Source organism: Pseudochaenichthys georgianus, chromosome 3, assembly GCF_902827115.2.
Source record: "Pseudochaenichthys georgianus chromosome 3, fPseGeo1.2, whole genome shotgun sequence".
In the NCBI taxonomy this organism is placed as follows: Eukaryota; Metazoa; Chordata; class Actinopteri; order Perciformes; family Channichthyidae; genus Pseudochaenichthys; species Pseudochaenichthys georgianus.
In genome coordinates, this window is record NC_047505.1 from 37,682,662 (window position 1) to 37,706,050 (window position 23,389).

The 23,389-nt window shown below is 44.0% G+C and overlaps 2 protein-coding genes across 2 annotated transcripts in view; one reads left to right on the forward strand and one right to left on the reverse strand.

Annotated features, from left to right (window-relative positions):
• rnf111 (ring finger protein 111) overlaps nucleotides 1–2,493 on the reverse strand; it is a 41,736-nt gene extending 39,243 nt beyond the window's left edge. The window contains 1 exon segment of the mRNA XM_034111871.2: nucleotides 2,331–2,493. The gene's annotated coding sequence lies outside the window, so the exon portion shown is untranslated.
• Nucleotides 2,494–7,667: 5,174 nt separating this feature from the next.
• Nucleotides 7,668–22,599, forward strand: sltm (SAFB-like, transcription modulator). The gene is made up of 20 exons (XM_034111883.2): nucleotides 7,668–7,813; nucleotides 9,066–9,153; nucleotides 9,253–9,308; nucleotides 9,841–9,868; nucleotides 11,058–11,913; nucleotides 12,500–12,534; nucleotides 12,654–12,751; nucleotides 12,835–12,984; nucleotides 13,104–13,216; nucleotides 13,294–13,454; nucleotides 13,550–13,650; nucleotides 13,763–13,819; nucleotides 13,914–14,059; nucleotides 14,165–14,345; nucleotides 14,569–14,693; nucleotides 15,003–15,176; nucleotides 16,880–17,236; nucleotides 17,344–17,500; nucleotides 21,644–21,798; nucleotides 21,894–22,599. Exons 1-20 carry the CDS (start codon nucleotides 7,679–7,681, stop codon nucleotides 22,003–22,005), a joined length of 3,285 nt encoding a protein of 1,094 aa, XP_033967774.1. The 5' UTR covers nucleotides 7,668–7,678; the 3' UTR covers nucleotides 22,006–22,599.
• Nucleotides 22,600–23,389: the final 790 nt, after the last annotated feature.

The following is a 23,389-nucleotide window of genomic DNA, read 5'->3' on the forward strand; positions in this document are numbered from 1 at the left end:
GAAAGAGACTCTTGAGGCATGTTACAGTGGCGGAATTTTCACAGCAGTGTAAGGTCTCCCGGAGCAACGGCAAATTCCAGCGTTGCTGAAATGTAGGCTTCTTCGAAATACAACAAAGCGTACATTTCTCTGTTAAGACTCTTCGATTTTCAGATGGCTCATGTCATGACCTACTACACCCTCTGCCAGTCAACGGCGATGTTGGCATTGACAAGGAACATGATTCTGAGAAACAAGGTTTACAAATTGACTCAAGATCAAAAGTCCCCACGCCCTCAGCTGTCAATACACCTGAAGGCTAATTTGAATGCAATGGATACAATTTAATGATATGCCCATAGATATGTGTTCTAATATCCCCCTAAATGGTTAGATCACAAGCAGGATATTGTGATATTGCTGCATGTTGGAAAACAATTCAAGTATATTAAATCAAGTGAAATGAAGAGGCTTATTTACTTTTACCGATCAAAAGAATCAGTTTGGACATCCTAATTTTGTATTTTTAGCAAAAACACACTGCGTTTTAATAATTTAAGAACAGTGTGAAGAAAATGACATGATTAATATGCACTATACGCATGTAGGGAAGGGATATCACCCACAGTGACAAGCCAACCACACTTCTTGATATGATGTAATCAGAAAACAAATTCACGAAGCTACTTTTACTTTCACAAAGGTATCTAGGAACATATTGTACTGACCCTGTCTATGTGACTATCTGGAAGAACAACTGATCTAGCAAAACCAATGCTGCGCTAGTCCCATCAACATTGTTTCCTGAGACTACACTACTACCAATATTAAGACGTTTGGATGTCTTGCATCTATCAAGATTCCTATGTAATGTTACCTTCATTGAAATCAAGCTTCTAATAAACAAAGCCTGACAAACATGGTAAAACATAGCCTAAACATTCAACTACTGCATTGAAGTCATTGTATTCCATAGTGGAGCAGTTGTTCACAATTCCCTTTCCATCCCTCTGGCACAGTACAAAATAAATGTAACACAACAACATTCCTGGTTGTGTTGCTGCAGGGTTTTTGTATAGGATTGGATTAGATGGTAAAGGTGTTATTGGTATTCCTGTGGTTGCACTGCATTAACTAGTATGTGATGTGGCTGAACATATACTAAGTAATGTAATTGCATTAATCATTCACAACTGATTTCATAGTAACATGTTAGTTGTCACTTGACCTGAAGCGGCAACCTTTGTGAAAAATAGCTAGTGAGGTATATGATGCCTGACATAGGCCACAGTGATTTCTGCTTTTATATACAATTCAGTTAATAAGTGAGAGTCCTTCAGATGCCACAGAGGAAGCTGCGCAATGACATGCCTGAATTCAGGGGCCTCAGAGGACAGCCCTGAAGGGGAAAAAAACCCATGCACCAAGGCTGAATAATGCACATTTCTAGTAAAAAAAAAAAATGGTACTCAAAACTATAAGTAAGAGATACTGCATATACTATCAATTATAGCCTTCGTAGCTACTTTTATCATAACATATATGGTGTAACAGAAATGGCAACAGCAAACCAATTCAAGATGTACGACTGAGACAGGACTGCTGAGCTGCTGCTAACAATTCTATCTGTGCTTTCTGTCTCCTAAACGACTAGCAACCATTCTCGCTAGGCAAGCACAAATAAAAAGAGCATCATAGATGTATTAAGCTTGACAGTATGCAGCCTGAAACTGAGGCTGAGCAGTTTCTACAACGCTAAACAATTACAATAAGCTCGGCTGCTGTCTGTGTGTATCCCACAAACGCTGCTGAAGTCACTAGGGCCAGATAAACTCGAGTTAATGGAGAACCATTTAAAGATGCATATCTATGGTTATCAACTTATATTGAGAGAATTAAGATAAAGACACGAAAGAAATGAAAAAAGATAGCTAGCCACCTAGCCTGACACATATTAGTTACTCCAGACAGAAGACAACAAAGACAGCACGTACCTGGGTCTAAGTCCTTTTCTCAAAATATGTCACCGTCCTTTTTGTAACATGAGGTGATATCCTGTGGGGAATAATGACAAGAGTTGTACACGAGCATTTATCCAAATGTTAACCCTAAGTGCAACTAGACAGGCCTGCATAGAAATCGCGATCCGAGGAGGAGAGTGGCTGGGATTGTGAAACTGACAACACAGTCCCGAGCTGAGCCGAGAAGCAACATCGAAGGCAATGGGCCCTGGATGGCTACAAGCTAAGCTAACGTAAAGGCTAGTTCCACTTCACTCAGCAAATACCCGATCATACTAAGCCATTTAGCCTCACAAAACAATCATATCGAATTCAAAAAGGTAGACCAACCTGTCTATTGTGTTTCTATTTGACTGAGTAGAAATGTCGCACTATAAGCCCTCGACGAAGTTGCCATTCCTGCCTTTCGATGCATCCACTCTTGTTTACCCAGCAGGTCGTCTGTTCGCCTGATACATACAACACAGCTGTTCCCCTCTCTGCCGAAAGGGAGCGCCAGATCGAGGCCAGCCGTCAGCAACTTTACGACACTTTACAACAGCTCCACTAAATCCTTTTCATTTTTCAACGCAGAATGTGTAAATAACAATTCACGCGCCCCGTTTCAATTCGAAAAAGTGCCTCAAAAGCGCTGTATAATTATAGACATATTTACTTTGTTTAGGACTTCATTGAAGGCTACAGATGATGCATAATTGTTTTTGCATGCATTACTCTCCCTAAATCCTCGATTCCAAATACTCGAGCGCCCACTAGCGGATAAAGGTTGGACGTGTGCAGAAAGGCTAATTTAATATGTCTATCATATCATCAAATTAGGATTATTCATGTGGTAATGTTTACATCACTTCAATGTTAAAACTGATAAAAACTGAAGCTAATTCTTTATTTCCCCATATTCTGCTAGGTAGATGAATGGTTAAATAATATTATTCATCTGAATATGGAAAGTAGTAGCCTAACTAATGGTCCCAGATGCAGTGGAGTAAAAAGTAGAATAAAGGATTACAAAATGTAGATCGAAATAAGTATAAATAAGTATAATAGACAAATAGGCCTACCTTACAAATTGTACTTAGTGTAAAATACGAAAAGTACAGGGGAATATATTCTAATTTACAGCCTCGTAAATAAATGGCAAATAAATGCCGTTTTTGTTCAGTGTACTTCTATATCATAGCCCTAAGTAGTAATATACATCAGTGAATAATATGAAGCTGTGAGCAGTTCAATAAGATAATTTAATTTGAATATTTCACCTGAAGAGGTTCATTGTGCTGTTCTTTTTTTTAAAGATTAGAAATATTTCTAAAGAAAAAACTTGATTTGATTTTGATATTTTCTACAAATGTCTCAGTAAATCAGTGTGTGCTGAATTTTAGTTATGTAATTAATATGTTTTGTTTTTTTCTATAACCATCTGAACCTGCCTGGTGTGGCAAATTTAGATAACAGAAGACAGCCTAGATTTATATTTTGAAATAATAAAATTACATGAATATGTTCTGTGATTCAACGACTGGGTACATGTGTGCAGTGCACTATGAATTGTGGCCTGAAGATAGGTAAACATCTGCATGTCACTTTGAACTGGGTTTTCAGTCAAGATTATAAATCGTACATTTCAAGAACTAATGTTTAGATTTTTTGCATGGCACATTTTCTGTAGACAAGTATCTCCCAGGGACCTCTCTGAAGAACCAGCACCTTACCGTGGTAGAGAGGTTTGTGTGCCCTGATGAACCTGGGGGCTGTGTTGTCTGGAACCTTGTGTTCCTGGTAGGGTCTCCCATGGCAAATTGGTCTCAGGCAAGGGGTCAGACTAAGATTGGTTCAAAAGACCTCATGAAAGGAAAAACAAGAAGTGAGGATACCCGGCCCGGAGGAAGCCCGGGGTCCCTTTCTGGAGCCAGGCCCAGAAGGAGGACTCGTCGGCGAGCGTCTGGTGGCCGGGCTTGCCACGGAGCCCGGCCGGGCCCAGCCCGAAAAGGCAACGTGGGCAACACCTCTGCTTCTCCCTCCCGCGGGCCCACCACCTACGGGAAACAACGATGGGGTCGGGTGCGCTGCCAGAAGGGTGGCAGTGAAAGCGGAGGGTCTCGACGGACCAGACCCGGGCGGCAGAAGCTGGCTTTGGGGACGTGGAACGTCACCTCTCTGGGGGGGAAGGAGCCGGAGCTTGTGCTTGAGGTGGAGCGGTACCAGTTGGATCTGGTTGGGCTCACCTCTACGCACAGCGTCGGCTCTGGAACCTTACTTCTGGATAGGGGTTTGACTCTATTCTTCTCCGGAGTTGCTCAAGGTGTGAGGCGCCGGGCGGGTGTGGGGATACTCACAAGTCCCCGGTTAGGTGCTTCGTTGTTGGAGTTTACCCCAGTGGACGAGAGGGTCGCCTCCCTACGCCTGCGGGTTATGGGGGGGAAAACTCTGACTGTTGTGTGTGCTTATGCACCCAACAGCAGTTCAGAGTATACGGCCTTCTTGGAGACCCTGGAAAGAGTCCTTTATGGGGCTCCTGAAGGGGACTCTTTAATCTTGCTGGGAGACTTCAACGCACATGTGGGCAATGATGGAGACACTTGGAGGGGCGTGATTGGGAGGAACGGCCCCCCTGATCTGAACCGGAGTGGTGGTTTGTTACTGGACTTCTGTGCTAGTCATGGATTGGCCATAACAAACACCATGTTCGAACATAAGGATGCTCATAAGTGTACGTGGTACCAGAGCACCCTAGGCAGAAGGTCCATGATCGATTTCGTTATCGTATCATCGGACCTGAGGCCGTATGTTTTGGACACTCGGGTAAAGAGAGGGGCGGAGTTGTCAACTGATCACCATCTGGTGGTGAGTTGGGTCGAGTGGCGGGGGAAGCCTCTGGATAGACCTGGTAAGCCCAAACGTGTAGTTCGGGTGAACTGGGAACGTCTGGAGGAGGCCCAAGTTCAGGAGGCCTTCAACTCGCACCTCTGGCGGAACTTTTCGTGCATTCCTGTGGAGGTTGGGGACATTGAACCAGAGTGGTCGGTGTTCAAAGCCTCTATTGCCGAAGCCGCGGCGGGGAGCTGTGGTCTCAAGGTCCTAGGTGCCTCAAGGGGCGGTAACCCTCGAACCTCCTGGTGGACACCGCTGGTCAGGGAAGCCGTCCGACTGAAGAAGGAGGCCTTCAGGGATTTGTTATCCCGGGGGACTCCCGAGGCAGTTGCAAGGTACCGACAGGCCCGAAGGGCAGCAGCCTCAGCCGTGGCCGAGGCAAAGCAGCGGGTGTGGGAGAAGTTCGGAGAAGACATGGAGAAGGACTTTCAGGCGGCACCAAAGTTGTTCTGGAAAACTGTCCGACACCTCAGGAGGGGGAAGCAGGGAACCATCCAAGCTGTGTACAGTAAGGATGGGACGTTGTTGACCTCAACTGATGGAGTGTTAGGGCGTTGGAAGGAACACTTTGAGGAACTCCTGAACCCGACAACTCCGCCCTCTATGTTAGAGGCAGAGCTGGAGTATGACGGGGGATCAACACCAATCTCCCGGGGGGAGGTCACTGAGATCGTCAAACAACTCCACAGTGGCAAAGCCCCGGGGGTGGATGAGATCCGCCCGGAAATGCTGAAGGCTCTGGGTGTTGAGGGACTGTCATGGTTGACACGTCTCATCAACGTTGAGTGGAAGTCGGAAACAGTGCCGAAGGAGTGGCAGACCGGGGTGGTGGTTCCCCTTTTTAAAAAGGGGGATCAGAGGGTGTGTGCCAATTACAGAGGCATCACACTACTCAGCCTCCCCGGGAAAGTTTACTCCAAGGTACTCGAAAGGAGGGTCAGGCCGATTGTCGAACCTCAGATTGAGGAGGAATAATGCGGATTCCGTCCTGGTCGTGGAACGACGGATCAGCTTTTTACTCTCGCAAGGATCCTGGAGGGGGCTTGGGAGTACGCTTATCCGGTCTACATGTGTTTTGTAGACTTGGAGAAGGCGTATGACCGAGTTCCCAGGGAGTTACTGTGGGAGGTGCTGCGGGAGTATGGGGTGAGGGGGTCTCTACTCAGGGCCATCCAATCTCTGTACTCCCAAAGCGAGAGCTGTGTCCGGGTCCTCGGCAGTAAGTCGGACCCATTTCCGGTGAGGGTTGGCCTCCGCCAGGGCTGCGCTTTGTCACCAATCCTGTTTGTAATATACATGGATCGGATTTCGAGGCGTAGTCGTGGGGGAGGGGGTCTGCGGTTCGGTGGACTAAGGATTGCACCACTGCTTTTTGCAGATGATGTGGTTCTGATGGCTTCATCGGTCTGCGACCTTCAGCACTCACTGGATCGGTTCGCAACCGAGTGTGAAGCGGCTGGGATGAGGATCAGCACCTCCAAATCTGAGGCCATGGTTCTCAGCAGGAAACCGATGGACTGTCCACTCCAAGTAGGGAATGAGTCCTTACCCCAAGTGAAGGAGTTCAAGTATCTCGGGGTCTTGTTCTCGAGTGAGGGAACAATGGAGCGTGAGATGGGCCGGAGAATCGGAGCAGCGGGAGCGGTACTGCAGTCGCTTTACCGCACCGTTGTGATGAAAAGGGAGCTGAGCCAGAAGGCAAAGCTCTCTGTCTACCGGGCCATTTTCGTTCCTACCCTCACCTATGGTCATGAAGGATGGGTCATGACCGAAAGAACGAGATCGCGGATACAAGCGGCCGAGATGGGTTTCCTCCGCCGGGTGGCTGGTGTCTCCCTTAGAGATAAGGTGAGAAGTTCGGTCATCAGGGAGGGACTCGGAGTTGAGCCGCTCCTCCTTCGCGTCGAAAGAAGCCAGTTGAGGTGGTTCGGGCACCTAGTTAGGATGCCACCTGGGCGCCTCTCTAGGGAGGTGTTCCAGGCACGTCCAGCTGGGAAGAGACCAAGGGGTAGACCTAGGACCAGGTGGAGGGATTATATCTCTTCGCTGGCCTGGGAGCGCCTTGGGATCCCCCAGTCAGAGCTGGTTGATGTCGCCAGGGAAAAGAAAGTTTGGGGCTCTCTGCTGGAACTGCTACCCCCGCGACCCGACCACGGATAAGCGGGAGAAGATGGATGGATGGATGGATGGAAGTATCTCCCAGGAAACCATGCCATGTAACATTACATTTGTTTAACAGTGATTGCTAAACCCTTTATGCCCATTTCAGAATCAGAATCAGAATTCCTTTATTGGAACAAATGTGCATCGATACAGCAAAGAGACACAATGAAAACCGTTAGTAAAGTGACATGCAGACATAGCCTATTAACCTATTAAAAATAATTTCAAGGATAAAAAAGCAGGTATTTATTTAAAAAAAATGGTAGAACGTTATGAATTAGCTGCAGGGTGACGGTAGTAAATACTATGCTTACTAGTTTACAAGAACATGTGTATATTGACTAGTATTATATACAGGTGTTGGTAGTGCTGTATCAAGCAACACAGCGAAACAATTCGACACAAGTAAAAAAAAGAAGAAGATGTGTAGCCTATAATAAATTGCCTTTTATCGGTTTTGTTAAACATGTTATGGATGTGTTTTAGTTTATTAATTCACTGGTTCCCCCACCACAGTAGGTGGCGTAGCAGCTTTTTATCGCGTCCAAACCCCTATGGTCCAAATAAATACAACCAAGAAGAAGCTGATAAGAAACAAACCTACTGCGCAGGCGCATGGTACGATTCAGTAATCTTGAGGTAAAATGGCGACGGGTGCCATTTCCACCGAGTCCAAGAAAATATCAGAATTAAGAGTTGTTGATCTTAAATCCGAGCTGAAAAGAAGGAATTTGGACACTACTGGTATAAAGAGTGTTCTTCTTGCAAGACTGAGACAGGTAATGAAAAAAAAGCTGATGTATGCTTTGAAGGGTCGACCGAGCTAGGGAATGCGATGCATGGTTGCTGAGGCTAACGTTAGCAACTATGACCGATATCATTCTAACGATCGTTTGTTGATGTGTTTTTAACCACACCCTGGGTAAACAAAATACATCAACACCTCTCTGAAAGAAAAGGTGAAATTATGTTCTCCAGTGAATGGTTTAATACAGAAAAATAATAATTGTTATGATGCATGGCAAATCTAAGGGTGCACAACAGACATGAATGGCCCGTCTGTTCTTCTAACGACGTCAACTTGAGTTTATAACTAATCCTCTTTTTTTTGGTACATTAACATATTGCACAGCTTTTTAAATCAGATGTAACTTTATTGTTGACAAGCCCTAGGGACGACCACGCACATACTCGTTAAATGCGTTTTTAAAAGAGGTTCAGCAGAAGTGTCTTCGGTTCTTAATTTGATCACGTTGGACTAGCATTTTGTAACCTCGAGGGTATTAATGCGCACACCTTCCCTGTTTTTTTTCATGGTTAGGTGAGAAGAAGTGATCTCTAAACTCACTGCGTTAGGGATTCAGAGTTATTACATTTTGGTGTTGATGTAAAAACGAATTCCAAGTCTGACATAAACTCTAGACTTGCCTTTCTAATATCATAAATTAACAATACGTAGCTGAGCACATGTTATGGACAGCATGTTGCTCAAAGTATTTTGATAAGATTATAGTTTAAGATTAAGAAATGGTAATGTGGTTATGCAATAGTGTTTAAGGTAAGCGCTCGATTGATTGTAAATCTTTCTGGATTCGATTAAAACCGTTTTTAGTTCAGTCAGACTTTAAAAATAGCTTTAATTTCACAAGTATGCAAATATATCATATTCAGTGTCTAAAAAATAAAACCTCACATTTTTACCTCAAAGTAATTTCCCAGCAAAAGAGAAACCAAGAATACAATGTTGAGAGTTAGAAGGCATACAATTGTTTTGACATCTGCCTATAGACCCTGGGATGTTTTTTTTTTTTAAAGAGAGAAAAGAAGCTACAGTCTTGAGCACAATTTGCATACTACTAGTAGTTTCTATAAGACAGCACGATTTGGTGTGATTACTGACAGGCTGGGCTTCAACATTGTCTTACCCAGTATAACACTACTCTCTTGGTCGTAAGACTGATGTGATGAATGAAGAAACGAGGCAAACATGAGGTTTCAGACTAACTGTTTTTTATCAATCTTTTTTTTAAGGCTCTTGAAGATGAAGATTGTGACACCGAGAATATTGAGATCCCGCTTACAGCTGACCCACCAACTCGTAAAGATGGGAAAGTTAAAGGTAATTGTATTTTGACTAATAGTTGAGACATAAAGAGTCAATACTTTTTTCTTTTTTTAAATGTAAATTTGTAATGTTTTTGTTTTTTTCACCATTCAGGGAAAAGGGTGGATTCTGATGCAGACACCACAGGGGAGGAAGATGTGTTATCAAAGGTGACTTTTGCATACAATTCTGCTGCATACATGTTAACCAACCCCTGTAGCACTTGTGTGTTTGCTCTCTCTTCCCCTATACTAAAACTGATACTTAAAAAAGAAACTCTCAAAGTGATGATCATTTCAATTGTATCGTATGATACCTTGTCTGATTACCTTATTAGGAGCTAGTTTGGCAGTGTACGATTAATTGTGCTCTGAAATGGTTAACTAGGTTCCCACACTGGCAATTCAGACCTTTTTTATTCATTCATACTGGCTGAATCCTCTGTCATTGATATTATTCTGTAAAGTTGTAGGGAAAAACATAGGCAGTGTGTAATACTCATCATCACTTTGTTTCTTAGCTGAAAGTGTTCTAACTTGTGAGATTGTAATGATGCTTTAAGGATTCATAAAACGGTAGCATGTACTTTTCTGTTAAAAACAACACTGAAATATTGCAATTATTTATTTCTGTACACTTGGTTTGCTCTGCAAATTACCATAAAATATTTGTCAGCTCAACTCTGCTTTTTTCTTCTTTTAGGAAACTGAAGAGTACGAATCAGAAAAAGGTAAGCACACTGGTGTCCAATGCGAACATTAGGTTGTTTCTTATTCACAGCCAAGTATGATGACACAAGACTCCTGTTAGAATGCATAACCTACTAGCTACTGCACTATCTACGTCTCAGGATATGTCAAGGATATGCTTAATGAAGACCAACTCTTGGTACCCACATTAATCATTAGATGTGGGTAGCCTTAAGTCAGTTAGGAAATTTCATTGGACTACTTAAACTTTAATTAAACACAACTTCTGGGTCCTTCCATGGATTTTCATTGCCTCTGGTGTTAAACTTTCCACAACAAAGAGTGAATGATCACAAACAAGCTCACATTTTATTATGTCTAATTAATTGGAAGATGAAAAGATCTGGCGGATGGTTGCACTTTCCAGATTACTTTGGTGGACAAATGCACTCGGCAGGTCCGAATACCTCCACCACAGGATTCAAACACCTTGATGCAGGTTTTGTGTGTTTTGCGATGCAGCCTGTGAAAAGGGCTGGGATTTGTGTAGTTCAAGGACCGCAAGACTTTGTAAAACATGCGGACACCCCGAGACAGGAAGCAGCTGAAAGATCATGAGACGTCATGCATCAAAATTGCACCTATTCATGCAAGCTGTCTGCAGCCCGGACATTTGGTGTGCAGTGAAGAGATGTGACGCACAGCGTGGACTGAAAGGACAGACAGACTGTACTGTACTGTAATGGACACATGACAGACGGTTGGATTTGATGACAAATTATTCTTTATCAGTGTTCTTAAACCGACTGATAAGGCCTTGATGACATGATTATTGAAGACATATTGGAAGATATTTAAGTTTCCTAAAACTGTCAACGGACTGATAAGCTGGGGATGATTTCTTCATAATGAAAAAAATGGAGGTTGAACTGAAGAGATGTTCCTCTTCATTTGAACTTGGAGAATTGCCACACATCATAGGAATCATCTGGAATTGCTACAGGATGAATAATGACTCAAGTACTTAACATGTGTCAAGAAATGAAGATCACCGCATCAGCTCCTGGATCAGTGAAGAGTGTGTGTTGTGTGTCTTCCTGTGGTGTCTACGCCCTTGATGACCATTAACACTAAATGTGCTTTCTATTCTACTTTTTTAGGTCAAGCTACATGCAACATGTCAATGTTAAAGTTGTGTTTTGCCATGTTTATCCTTGTTAAATCCCTCAGATGTAACTGATACAGATGATGGTACTCGTGAAAATTCTAAGCCTGAACCCCGTGAGGACAGCCTCGCTCAGCCAGAGGCTGATCCCGAGTCAGAGGAGGCGGTGGCGGCTGAGGCTGATTCAGAGCCTGAGCCAGAGGTGGATGCAGACGCTGAGCCAGAGGTGGACGCAGATGCTGAGCCAGAGGTGGACGCCGAGCCAAAGGTAGAAGCATATGATGAGCCAAAGGTAGAAGCATATGATGAGCCAGAGGTAGAAGCCGATGATGAGCCAGAGGTCGAAGCCGATGATGAGCCAGAGGTCGATGCAGATGATGAGCCAGAGGTAGATGCAGATGATGAGCCAGAGGTAGATGCAGATGATGAGCCAGAGGTGGATGAGGACGCCGACCCAGACATGGATGAGGAGGCTGAGCCAGAAATGGACACCGAGCCAGAGGTGGAGACGGAACCAGAGGTAGAGCCCGAGCCGGCTCAGATGAATGCTGTAGCCAAGAATTCCTCTAAAGAAGCTGAGGACGATCACATGTCCATCCCAAACCCAAATGATGATGCCATCACCCTAGATGTCGATGGTGATGATCTCCTGGAAACAGGTAAACATATGAAACTTCCAGATCCAGAGGCCGAGACGGGCAATGATGAGCCAGAGGCCTCTGCTGAGACGGGCCCAGACGATGACATGAAGGCGGAAGAGAGCGATGGCCACAAAGATGGTAAGAAAGATGATGGATCCAGGGGTGAGCCCACGAAGAAAGACAGCAGAGAGGCCCAGAAGAAAGCCGAGACGGGAGACAAAGAAAAGGATTCTGGGAAGAAAGGCCCCTCCACTACTGGGGCATCAGGTCAAGCAAAGAGGTTTGTCTTTCTATGTCAGTTCTTTGATACTACTACCAAGTCCAGCTCACTAAGAACGCAACATTGTGGGTAGCCTCAAGATTTCTTTTGCCATAAGGGAAATGTTCACAGATGTACCTAATCCTGCCATTTACTACTTTGATTTGTTTTTCTGAAGTTGGTTACATGTTTTACATTAACCAGGAGCTGAGAAAACACCTTATTTTGTTACTTTGACCTTTTCCCGCTGGTTTAAAGCCATTTCCAGTTTCTACACCAGGCATTGTAAAAGAGCATTAGTCCCCGTGATGGCAGTGTTTTTTTCTTCCTTTTTGGTCAAATGATTCGCTGTGAAGTTGAACAAACTCCGAAGATTTCATTGGTCCAGGGAATAAATTGGCTGTCAACCTGACCCCTCTCACCACTGGAAAAGCAATGAAGCCGTTGAAACATTCGTTCAGATCCACGCCTTGCCCACAGGATTTTTTTTTTCACGAGAAGCACAACATGTGGTGTTTTATTCCACTAGATGTATCCTTATCACCTAACACCTTTTCTTTACCTTTACTAATTTTATCTGCTTGTTGTTGCAACCTTTGATTTATAGCTCTTCAAGAGACAGAGATGGAAAAGATGAAAAGGGTAAGCACTGTGTCCAAATGTTAAATCCCAGGAACACTTTTTTAATTTTATCCAAGTTAAAACAATATTTTTCATACCCTATGCCTCCTGTATGTGATTTGACAATCATCTGTATACAGGAGTCGACGGCAGCTCTTCTCGCAACCTATGGGTGAGCGGCCTGTCGTCAAACACCAAAGCAGCTGATCTTAAGAACCTGTTTGGCAAATATGGGAAGGTAAATGACGTGTGCACGTTTTTCTTGGAATTCTCTTGGTTCAATGTTGGAGAAAAATGTTTAATGAAATGTGTTACCAACAGGTTTTAAGTGCTAAGGTGGTGACAAATGCTCGCAGTCCCGGTTCAAAGTGTTATGGCTTGGTGACGATGTCCTCCAGCACAGAGGTGACCCGGTGTGTCTCCCACCTCGACTCCACAGAGCTCCATGGACAGCAGATATATGTTGAAAGGGTACGTTAGTTAGCACAAGGAGTCAACATTGTTCAACCTTGATTGATCTAATGAAACACTTTTCTTTCATTGAGAACCCGTGGACTTGTTACATTTATATTTCACTGCTGTTTTTACAGGCCAAAAATGATCCATTCAAAAAAGAAGGCTCAAAGAAGGAAGCGGAGGACAAAGCATGTACCAGCAAGTCCAGTGAGAAGCGCAGTTCCACAGGCACCAAACTGATGAACAAGTAGGTGACAGAAAAAGTAAAAGTGAATCCTTTGTTGATTGAAATCACATTTAACCATTTGTTCTCCTTACGTGCAGAGTACAGCCTCCTTCCAAAAAAGAAGACAAGAAATTGGATAAACAACCTGAAAAGGACAAAGATGTATCAAAGAAAATGGATGCCAGAAGTGGAAAATCTGACTCTGTTTCATCCAACTCGGGGCAAGATTCTTTCAAGAAAGATGACAGAAAGCATGGGCGTAGGTTTTATTCCCCTTTCTCTCTCATGTAAAGATTATGATTGGAGTCATTCAATAAATATAATTCTGTTCTTTCTGATTGATTGTTTTTCCAGGGACAAAAAGCCCAGGCAAGATGCCATTCGTACATCATCCCAATAGAGATTCTAACTTTGGCAGAATGAGACCTTTCAGAGGGGGAAGGTATTTTGAAAGGGTAAGACTTTTAGTTGCTTCATCCATTTTGCAAAGCATATTTAAAATGTTCTATCAAAAGATGTTAAATAATATTCTGTTGATTGATGTGATTATTTGTTGTGTTTTTACAGCCCTTTGTCAATATGAATGTTCAAAGGCGACCAAAATGGTTGATTCCTCCGGAAGAGGTATAAAACTCCACATGTAGCTTAGTATTCACTTTTACCATGATTTACCTTTTTGAGCTCTTTAACAAAACATATATATTTTCTCCCCTTCCAGCTGGAGATGATTAGAGACAAACCGCGTCCCTTTTTTAACAAGGGGGAAGAAAAAGACATCCTACCTTTTGAGAAGATGAAGGAGCAGAGGATGCGTGAACGGGGAGTTCGTGTGGAGCGAGCCCGCAGAGCCGTGGAGTTGCGCAGGTAGCTGCCATGGCGCATAATTCATACACATTTAGGAGGTTTACAATGGATTGTTTTTTTTATTGTCTTTAAAGTTCTAAGTCGATGGATGTTTTCGGTTTTTAGGCGGCGGGAAATTGCTGAACAAGAACGCAGGGAGCGTGAGCGTGTCCGTCTGTTGCGGGAGCGCGAAGAACGAGAGAACCTGCTCCGGGAGCGCCAGAGACTAGAATTGGAGAGACAAAAACTGGAAAGGGAGCGCTTGGAGAGGGAGAGGCTGGAGAGAGAGAGAATCCGCATTGAGCAGGTAGAGAGAGAATAGACATAACCACCTTCTTTCCCTCTGAACTGTATATCTCAGGAATAAATTATTTTAATAACAACTATTTTAGTACAGAATGCAGCAGTAGAAAAGGGGACAAACTATTTTTAGAATGTTGTTTAAGCCCCCAGAGTGATACATACTGCTTGTAATTGTTCAACAATTTCTGCTTCCCTAAGTAAGTGCTTTTTAATATTACCTATTTCAGGAACGACGTAAAGAGGCAGAGCGCATGGCACGTGAACGTGAGGAGCTGAGGAGGCAGCAGGAGCATCTCCGTTATGAGCAAGAAAAGAGGAACAACCTCAAGAGGGGCCGCGAGGTGGAACACGGGTATAACAATTATATATTGTACCTCAGCAGTTATAATTATGACCAAAGTTGTTGGACTTTAGTGGAGACTCGTTAGGAAGTGGTTTAAAACTTGGATTTTTTTTAGCCTCCTGTTTGTTGCTTGCAAAATAAACAAAGTAAATATTAAAGTATATATTTTTAAGCCTGCACATTCAATAATGCCAATTATTTTCAAAGTTTGGTTACAGGAGTCATTCATTTCTTCAAATATGAAACATTTGAAGCTCGTCCAAGCTGTCAATCTTCAAAAGCATCAAAACAATGAATTATGTTTGTTTAATATTTCAGCCGGAGAGACGATTCGTATTGGAATGGCAACAAGAAAATGCAGTCCGAGTCCGATGTCCGTTTAAACCAGGGCTCAAACTACAACCGGCAGCAGAACCGCTTCTCCAACTTCACTCCACGAGAGAGGGGGCGCTTTCCAGAGGCCGCTGCTGAGCCGTCCAACACCTATGACAGGTACAAGAGTTAAAAGTATTGGAATTGTAGTTGACAGGTACAAGAGTTAAAAGTATTGGAATTGTAGTTAACTGTAAAACTCCAAATGCAAATGTTTCAATTAATAATTAGATTTTTATAGCGCTTTTCCTAATGCTCAAAGACGCTTTACGTAAATCAGAACAGAAACAGTACAAAAAAAACATAAACGTTAGTTCTAATCCAGGTGCGAGTAAAGTGGGGGGTGGTTTTGAACATAGTTTGAAAGCTAGAGTGAGTTTTGAGATTTTTTTGAAGGATTCAAGAGTGTTGGACTTTCGGATGTGACTGGGAAGGGAGTTCCAGGGGGAGGCTGCAGCGAAGCCCCGGTCACCCCAGGTCCGGAGCTTTGATGGGCTGCAGTCGGTTAGCTTCAGCAGACCTGAGGCAATGGGTAGGGGTGTGTGGTTGGATTTTGTCAATGAGGTAGGGGGAGGCAAGGTTGTTGTTTTTTGTAGGTGAGAAGTAATATTTTGAAGTCAATCCGGTGTTTGATGGGGAGCCAGTGGAGGATAGGGGTGATGTGGTCGGAGCGTCGGGTGGTGGTGAGCATACGGGCAGCTGAGTTTTGGACATATTGCAGTTTATTGAGGATGTATGCAGGTGAACCAAAGAGGATGCTGTTGCAGTAATCCAGTCGGGATGTAATGAAGGCATGGATCAGGTGAGGGAGGTCTAATGCGGGCAATGTTCTAGGGGAAGAAGGCGGTTTTTGTGATCTGGTTGATGTGAGAGCGGGGTCGAGGATGATGCCAAGGTTACGGATTTGTCAGTTTAGTTTCAGAAAGTTATTTTGCATCCATGTTTTGATGTCAGTGAGGTAGTTGGGAGTGGGTGTTGAGAGGTAGAGTTTGGTATCGTCGGCGTAACAGTGGAACCGGAGTTGGTGTTGACGGAGGATCTGTCCAAGTGGGAGGATGTAAATGATGAAAAGCACAGGACCAAGTACAGAGCCCTGGGGGACGCCGTGAGTTACGGCCCCTACACGCGGCGGCGTGCGTTGAAGCTTCAACGCTTCTGCCCATTCACTTTGAATGGGGTGACGTCACGGTTCGCCGAACTGCATTGATCGCTTCAAAAGTAGAGCAATGTTCTACTTTTGAAGCTTCGACGGAAGCGTCAGCCAATCGAATCATATGCCAGTACAAGCTCTAGCCAATCAAACCGCTGCTTGTGTGTCCGGGGCGGGAGATTCAGGTGATTGGTTGTTGGTCTAGCTTCAGACATGCCCGCCGGCAAGCGTCAACGCACGCCGCCGTGTGTAGGGGCTGTAACTGAAGCGGTGGGGGATTTGCAGTTGTTGATGAAAATTCATTTTCTTCTGCCAGAGAGATATGATTTGAGCCAGGAGAGGGCACTGCCGGTTATGCCAATTAAGGACTGAAGGCGGGTGATGAGGATGGAGTGGTTAATGGTGTTTCAAAGCAGGGGGGGGCGAGGCCAGTGCACAGAGAGGAGTTAATGACTGCGTGATCAGAGGAATGAGTTGGGGGAGACACGATTTGAGAAATTAGTCAAGTTGCAGCATTAGATTGATACAAAGTAGAAACTTGAAAAACACTACTACATAAACAATACTTTACGTTGAAATGTTACATTTTGATATGCATGTTGGTGGTGTGTTTGGACCTTTTTGTAGTGTTATGTTTTTGTTGAATAATCCCATTTTATCTTTTGTTTGCAAGACGTAACCGGTTTGAAGGGGAGCCAGAACCAAAGAAGAGTCGCCCTGCTCCCCACAGAGAGAGCTCAGGCTTTGAGCGCTACCCCAAGAGCTTTGAAACAGTGCGCAGAACCGAGCCCCCTCCTCCACGCAACGAGCTCCGTGACACCGACCGGCGGGAAGAGAGGCGACCTGTTCCCATGCGGGAGGAGAGGCGACCTGTTCCCATGCGGGAGGAGAGGAGACCTGTGCCCATGCACGACCGCCCGATAGGAGCCAGGGCTGCGATGCCTGGCATGTCGCACAACCGATCGCCCCGGGATGGAGGGCATGGGTGGAAGAGTGATGGTGGCATTAACTCCAATAAGGGAGATATACGGTAAAACATATTTGCGATTTTATGAAAAATAAGGATCATTAGTTGTCTGTTTTTACCCTCCCACACACCAGAAGCTAATTATTTTTTCTTCAATGTCTCTCTTGCAGTAATGCTGGGTTGAGCAGAGGACCGATGCGTATGCGCCCAGAGCGACCAGGCAGAGAGGGTCCAGGTGCCGTCCTCAGGGGAGGCTCCACAGCCAGCCGGGGGAGGAGCAGCTTCAGTGACCGAGATGGAGGCAGACCAATGGGGATGAGCGAACAGGTCAGCTTACATTCTGACTGAGTTTTGTGTTTTAGGGTAAAAGCAGTTTGAATACATACCAGTCACATTCACATGACACATTTAAATGACTGAAATTAAATAAAAAATCCTCAACCACCTACAGAAGTATACCAATAGGCGCTTTCACACCGGAGTACTTTTCCCAGGAATAGTTCCGATAGTTCCTCGGATTTTGCGTTCACACCAAAAAGATCTGGAACTAAAACTTATTTTTGCGACCCTTTTTCTTCCCAGGAAAGTCCCTGCTAGAGAACAGGGACTTTCCTGGGGAGAAAAAGGTTCCAATTTCTGATTGGCTGGGCGAATTGCAAACAACGCCCCGTAAAACTCTGCAAAATGTTTGTGAAGCCGCCATTTTTAGGCATTAGCATTATTAGCAATAGCCCAGCGCACCAACGGAGAGAGACTAACTTATGGCAACACAAAATAAAACATGGGAGCGATGGAGTGATGAGGAGGTGTCTGCGCTTCTGGCGATTTACTCGGAAGGCCAGCAGCTTCTACTGAAGCCAGTCCCCAACTCCGGGGACTTCGGGTGGCAGCATACGCCGTGAAATTGTTATCGGCCTGCCAGTAAACCCAAAGCAGAAGAAGAAGTGACGTCAGCGGCTTCATTTGCCTAATCCTCCCTCAGGGACTTATTCCGGTGTGAACGCGATCTACTAGATCAGGGGTCAGCAACCTTTTTGATATGAAGTTCCATTTAAAGGGGAAAGGAAACACCAATTACAGTTATAATATTCCGGTAGTTTATTCATTTTACAATGGATATTGATCGTAATATTTATTGTATATGATATTACTCGCCAAAAGAAAATTAATTATCCGCCGGCCGGGTGGGGAATTCCGGGACCAGGCCGCCGCCATTAGGGGAGTCCCAAATGGTGACGTCACTGGCTGTGTTTTCGCTCCACCGAAAGTCAACACAACGTAGCAGATATGGCAGCGATGGAGGAATTTTGCAATGAGATCGACGGTTTGAACGATGAATTTGACTATTCGTCGGGAGATGACATTGATGTGGAAGCATCTACAGTTACCAGGCATCCCATGGCCTATGCTTATGAACCGATTCGGTCGAATAGAGTGGCATACGATCCGGAATAAAAAAATTAAAAAAACACAATGCTAACGGTGAGCCTCTGAATTAGCCCAGAGCGAAAATGCTAACCTATTACTGCACCGATAGCTCCCTTATTACTTATCCTAGCCGCACATCCAACACATCGTTTATGATCGCAAGGAGACACAGAATCTAGCAGTGCCCACCTCAACACTGGAAGATACAAACTCGCGAGGTTATCCACAAAAACGTACATCAAAACAAGTGGCGCTAGGTACTAACATACGCCAGGCTAACGGCTTACCTTCCTCATTGTCTGGTCTAAACTGGTCTTCAATGGCATTACAACGATAAAAACGATGATGTAGTTCATCCATAGGTTAATATCCAATGGGGCTGTGTCCCCTTTGAAATGTTCTGATAATCTATAAGCAATACAACTGCAATTCCGTTATCTGCTGTCCGCTCTGTGCTCCGTGCGCTCTGGGTCCTGCAATACCATCCATCAATAGCAATACTAGCCTTTTTAGGGCTGTTTTCGACAGATGAGCGTGTGTATGCCAGTTTAATTAGTTGAGCTATAGAACACCCCCAATTCTCTATTGTGCGTCATAATAATAGCTACCATTTAGTTTGGACGCGATTGCGTTAATTAATAAGGTCACACTGTCAGTAAATACATGTGTGAGCTAGTAATCTGGTAGTGCTGCAATATTTACCTCTCTCTCGGCAGCTGAAGCAACTCGTTTGGTGGCTCGAACTTCACGTTTGTTGACACTGTCATTGTCTTGCGCGGCCGACGTGCTGGGACGGTCGGTGTTCCCGACTGCATACGTTGAGAAATCGAATATTGTGGGAACAGATCCTGGCTTCAAATCCAATGTTTTGTATTGAACCAGGCATCCAGACTGGACTTTGAGCAGCTTCTCATCCTTTAGTGGCAGCCTATGGAAATGTACTTCTTCCTTCTTTGTATAAAATCCATTTGTGCAGCCTGGGGCAATACAATAAACTCCTGACGACGACCGTTTTCTTGTAATGTAAACTACTGGTGCATTGCACGCCATGTTTGTTATTGAGCTTTGGCCCAGGAAGCCGTACCCAATCAGTGACGTCACTGGAAAAGTCCCGGAGTAATGGAAGCGCCCATGGTCATTAGGCACGTATTTCAAAAAGTAAATTCGCGTATCTCGATCGTTTACATTGGAAATAGACTAGATAAATACATTTCCTAATGGTAATATTGTCGCATGGAAAGCAGTTTGAAAAGTGTTTCCATTTCCCTTTAAATAAAAAAAATCCACATTAAGATCACTATGACTCGCGCATGCATGCACGTGCACGGTTGTGGCATGACCACCCAAACTGAAAGATATGGACACAAGATGTGTGCAAATGTATTTAGTATCCTATCATGTGAACATGATTTAAGTGGGGGGTGGACCTCACATCATGTAGGGGGGCCCGGGAGCATGCTCCCCCGGGAAGATTTCTGTTTTTTATTTCAGGAGAGAGCTCACTTCCACCTGGTTGTAGAAAAAGCTCCTTATATTCGTTAGAATAGCTAGCTAACCAGATGCAATAATCCCCGGTAGCTCTCGCTCTCTCTCGCTCACACAAAATATGCTTGTGCCACACACGGAGCCGAGCTTGAGTGACACACAAAGACCCAGAAGTAGTTGTACTGTAATATATATTATTAATGATGGCGTTATTGTATGACAGATGAACAGATTGCCACTGGGTTTACTAAAGACACTGCCACGCAAAAACTGAGGCATGTGTACGGCTCCTTGTTCTCCGATTTTTGAAGTGTTTGAGCGGCGTTCCGGTGCGCTTCGGCAGCACTACACCGTGTGATGACACCTTATGCTCGTGTTGTGTTCAAGGAACCTGTCCTTGGCCAGGAAAAACAGGCAGCCCCTTGTTTAATTCTGTTGCGGTCTAGATTTCTTGAATTTTTTGTTTCCTTCTGCACTGCGTGCATGGCTTCCTTCTGCAGGTAACGGGGAGACATGCTCTGGCGGCGGTCTGGTTCAGGATCCAAAAATACAATTTAAATATTTTGTACACTTATTCCACTTATTCCTAGTGTGCCACTGGTTACGGAAACCCGGAGAATAAACAGAAGGGCAACCATGACAACCATGCTCCGGGGTCTTCTTCGCTGCTTTTGGTGTAGTTTGTGGTGGCAGCAGCGCCACTTACAGGCCTGGCATATGTACTACAGCATTTCCAGCGGTCTATCGAATGCGTGTGAACGGAAGACTTTTTTGCATTTGCGTATGTGTTTTACTGTATGCGTCCTCTTGGGGCCGGGGTCTAAGCCAAACTATATCCGGTCACAGAGATCTGCTATTTTAAAGTAAGGTCAACACATATCGACCCTAAATATAGTCTATATTAAGAACGAGAAAAGTCTTAACATATATATCGTTTTTTGTAAACATATGACAAATGCGTGAGGGTGATGACGTCAGAGCATCGTCCAATGTGCCAGGCTTAGCCCCGGACAGCCCCAGCCCAATTTAACCCCTGGGTATTTGTGAGGGAGCTCCTATATGGCATTACCCCGCTGAAGCTCACCAAAGTTTAATATATTTCATAGTTCAAAGTTTTGTCAATTGTTTTGTTTATTGGTCAAGTACAGAAGCAACAAAGCAGCATACTGCATTAAACCAGACCTTCACAGGTTGAAGTTCATGTGGAGAGGAGGCTTCAGTAGTCTGTCTGCACTCGGTTTAGTTGTGCTATCTTACAATCAATATAGTAAATGTGAGGTAAAGTGTGTCGCCAATGTAACCGGTTAGAACTCGAAGTTGCGATGAGGTCTTAAAAAAGGTCTTAAAAGGTATTAAATTTGACTTCAGGATTCCTGTATATACCCTGTGGTAATGAACCATTAGTCCAGTCTTGCAGTTCTTCCCTGCTATTTTGAGTCATGTCTTACTATTCCTGGAGTACACAAAGACATTTCCAGTTTGAATCTGTAGCTTGCGTACATTTAACAATTCATAGAACTCTGGTGTCCTGACTTCCTATCTCTCCTGTCTCTGCAGCCGTTCAGCTCCGGGCGGCAGGTGGTGGTGGAGCGTCACAGCAGGGATCAGGGGCTGAGGAAGGAGTGGCACGGCGGCTCCAGCTCGCAGGGCGGAGGCTACACTGATACTCGCAGAATGGGAGACAGCCGTGGCAGCTTAATGTCCCCTACGAGGTATAACAACCTTACAAACATGTGATGATAAAACTAAATACTATGGTCCCGTCTCTCAGCCGTCTTACCTCTCACTCTGGTTTCTCTTTGTGCAGTCACTCTTCTTCCGGAATGAACCGGATTGTACAGATCACAAACAACTCCATTCCCAGTGGTGGCAACGTGGGCGGCTTCAAACCCTTCAAAGGAACGCAGCGGCAATTCTAACGCCAACCAAATCCTACCATTTTAAAGCACCTGAAAATCTGAAGACTTTTCTGAACTTTTGTCTTTTCTTTTTTTTTTAGAATATCAACTGATTTAGGTGGCACATTTATAGCCTCGAGGTTGATAACACTATTTGATTTTGTATAGACAAGTGTTTACCTCTGTCAAAGTTTCTGCAGTTACTGTTTAACACCCCTGTGCATATGTTTTATTCTTTACTTACATTTAGGAAGATATTGTACAGCCCTATGTCTTTGTAAGTTTTCAAGTGATGTTACCAACTTCTCCTGAGTGTTGTATGTATATTTTCATTTGCCTAGTGTTACACTCAGTTCTCTTGTGTAATACCTAATATGTGAGTGTAAAATAGAGCTCATGAAGTATCAGGGAGCACTCATTTGGATGTTGAAAGTAATTTTTTGTTTTTTGAAAAGTCATCCCTGGTGAAGACTTTTTGTAAAAAGTAGGTGGATTAAACAAAACAATGTCAACTGTAAACCGGCCTACATTGTAGCAAAACACCTCACATAGGTCATGTGTTGAATAACATGCATATATAACACATGTGTCTCAAATAAACTGTGGGGCTTTCAATGTGTGCCAGAGTCCCTGAAAGTACTGTAACTACCTGACTTTATATTTTCTCACAATTCAGCACATTGGATTACACCTCGCAGTCAAATGTCTCAAGCCTGTATCGGATTTTTGGACTTTGTACATTGTACATGATCTAACCCTCTGATAAAAGCAGGAAGTACTTTGATGGAAGCTTGCAGAAAGTCGGAGTCTGAAAACTGTCTCATAGCTTGTAGAAAGTTCCAGAGCATGAATCTGTAACCAGAACAATTATAACACTTTAGTCAGTGAACATAAACCTCCAAATTGGTTACTTAGTCATTTAAGGTGATAGTTCTTTTAATTAGAACTGTTTATTAAGAGTGCTTGTCCTACTGTTTATTCATATCATTGAATCAACACCTCCAGGTCTACACAGCATGCAGTTGGTTTGTCGCTCACTCTTTCCCTACACACCTGTCAGAATTGATGGATGAAGCTTAATTAACCAACGCATAACTGATACGGAGAATGACTTTCTTGATGATTGTCATATGTAGTATCATTGTGTACCCATCAGCCATTACCAGATTAATTGACCCCCCCCCCCCACACCATTGTTAGCAATCAAGTGCATAATCACAGGGACAATGTAGTGTTTGTATGTCTCCTCTTGCCTTTAGCTATTCATCATTTAAGATGTTTTAGTTGTAAGACAAGTGTTGGTGATATAGACTAGAGATATATCTGCCTTTGCTTCAATATTATTGAACTAGATATTTCCTGGCATGTTAAAGTGTCAAAAAAAAAGAAGTAACATCACTGTCTC

What these genes read in the sequence shown, in the direction of transcription:
- sltm (XM_034111883.2), top strand. Translation starts at nt 7,679, where the DNA reads ATGGCGACGGGTGCCATTTCCACCGAGTCCAAGAAAATATCAGAATTA. An exon ending in AGCAGATATATGTTGAAAGG is followed by an intron (nt 12,985 to 13,103) that starts GTACGTTAGTTA and finishes CTGTTTTTACAG; the next exon opens with GCCAAAAATGATCCATTCAA. An exon ending in CAATGGGGATGAGCGAACAG is followed by an intron (nt 17,501 to 21,643) that starts GTCAGCTTACAT and finishes CTGTCTCTGCAG; the next exon opens with CCGTTCAGCTCCGGGCGGCA.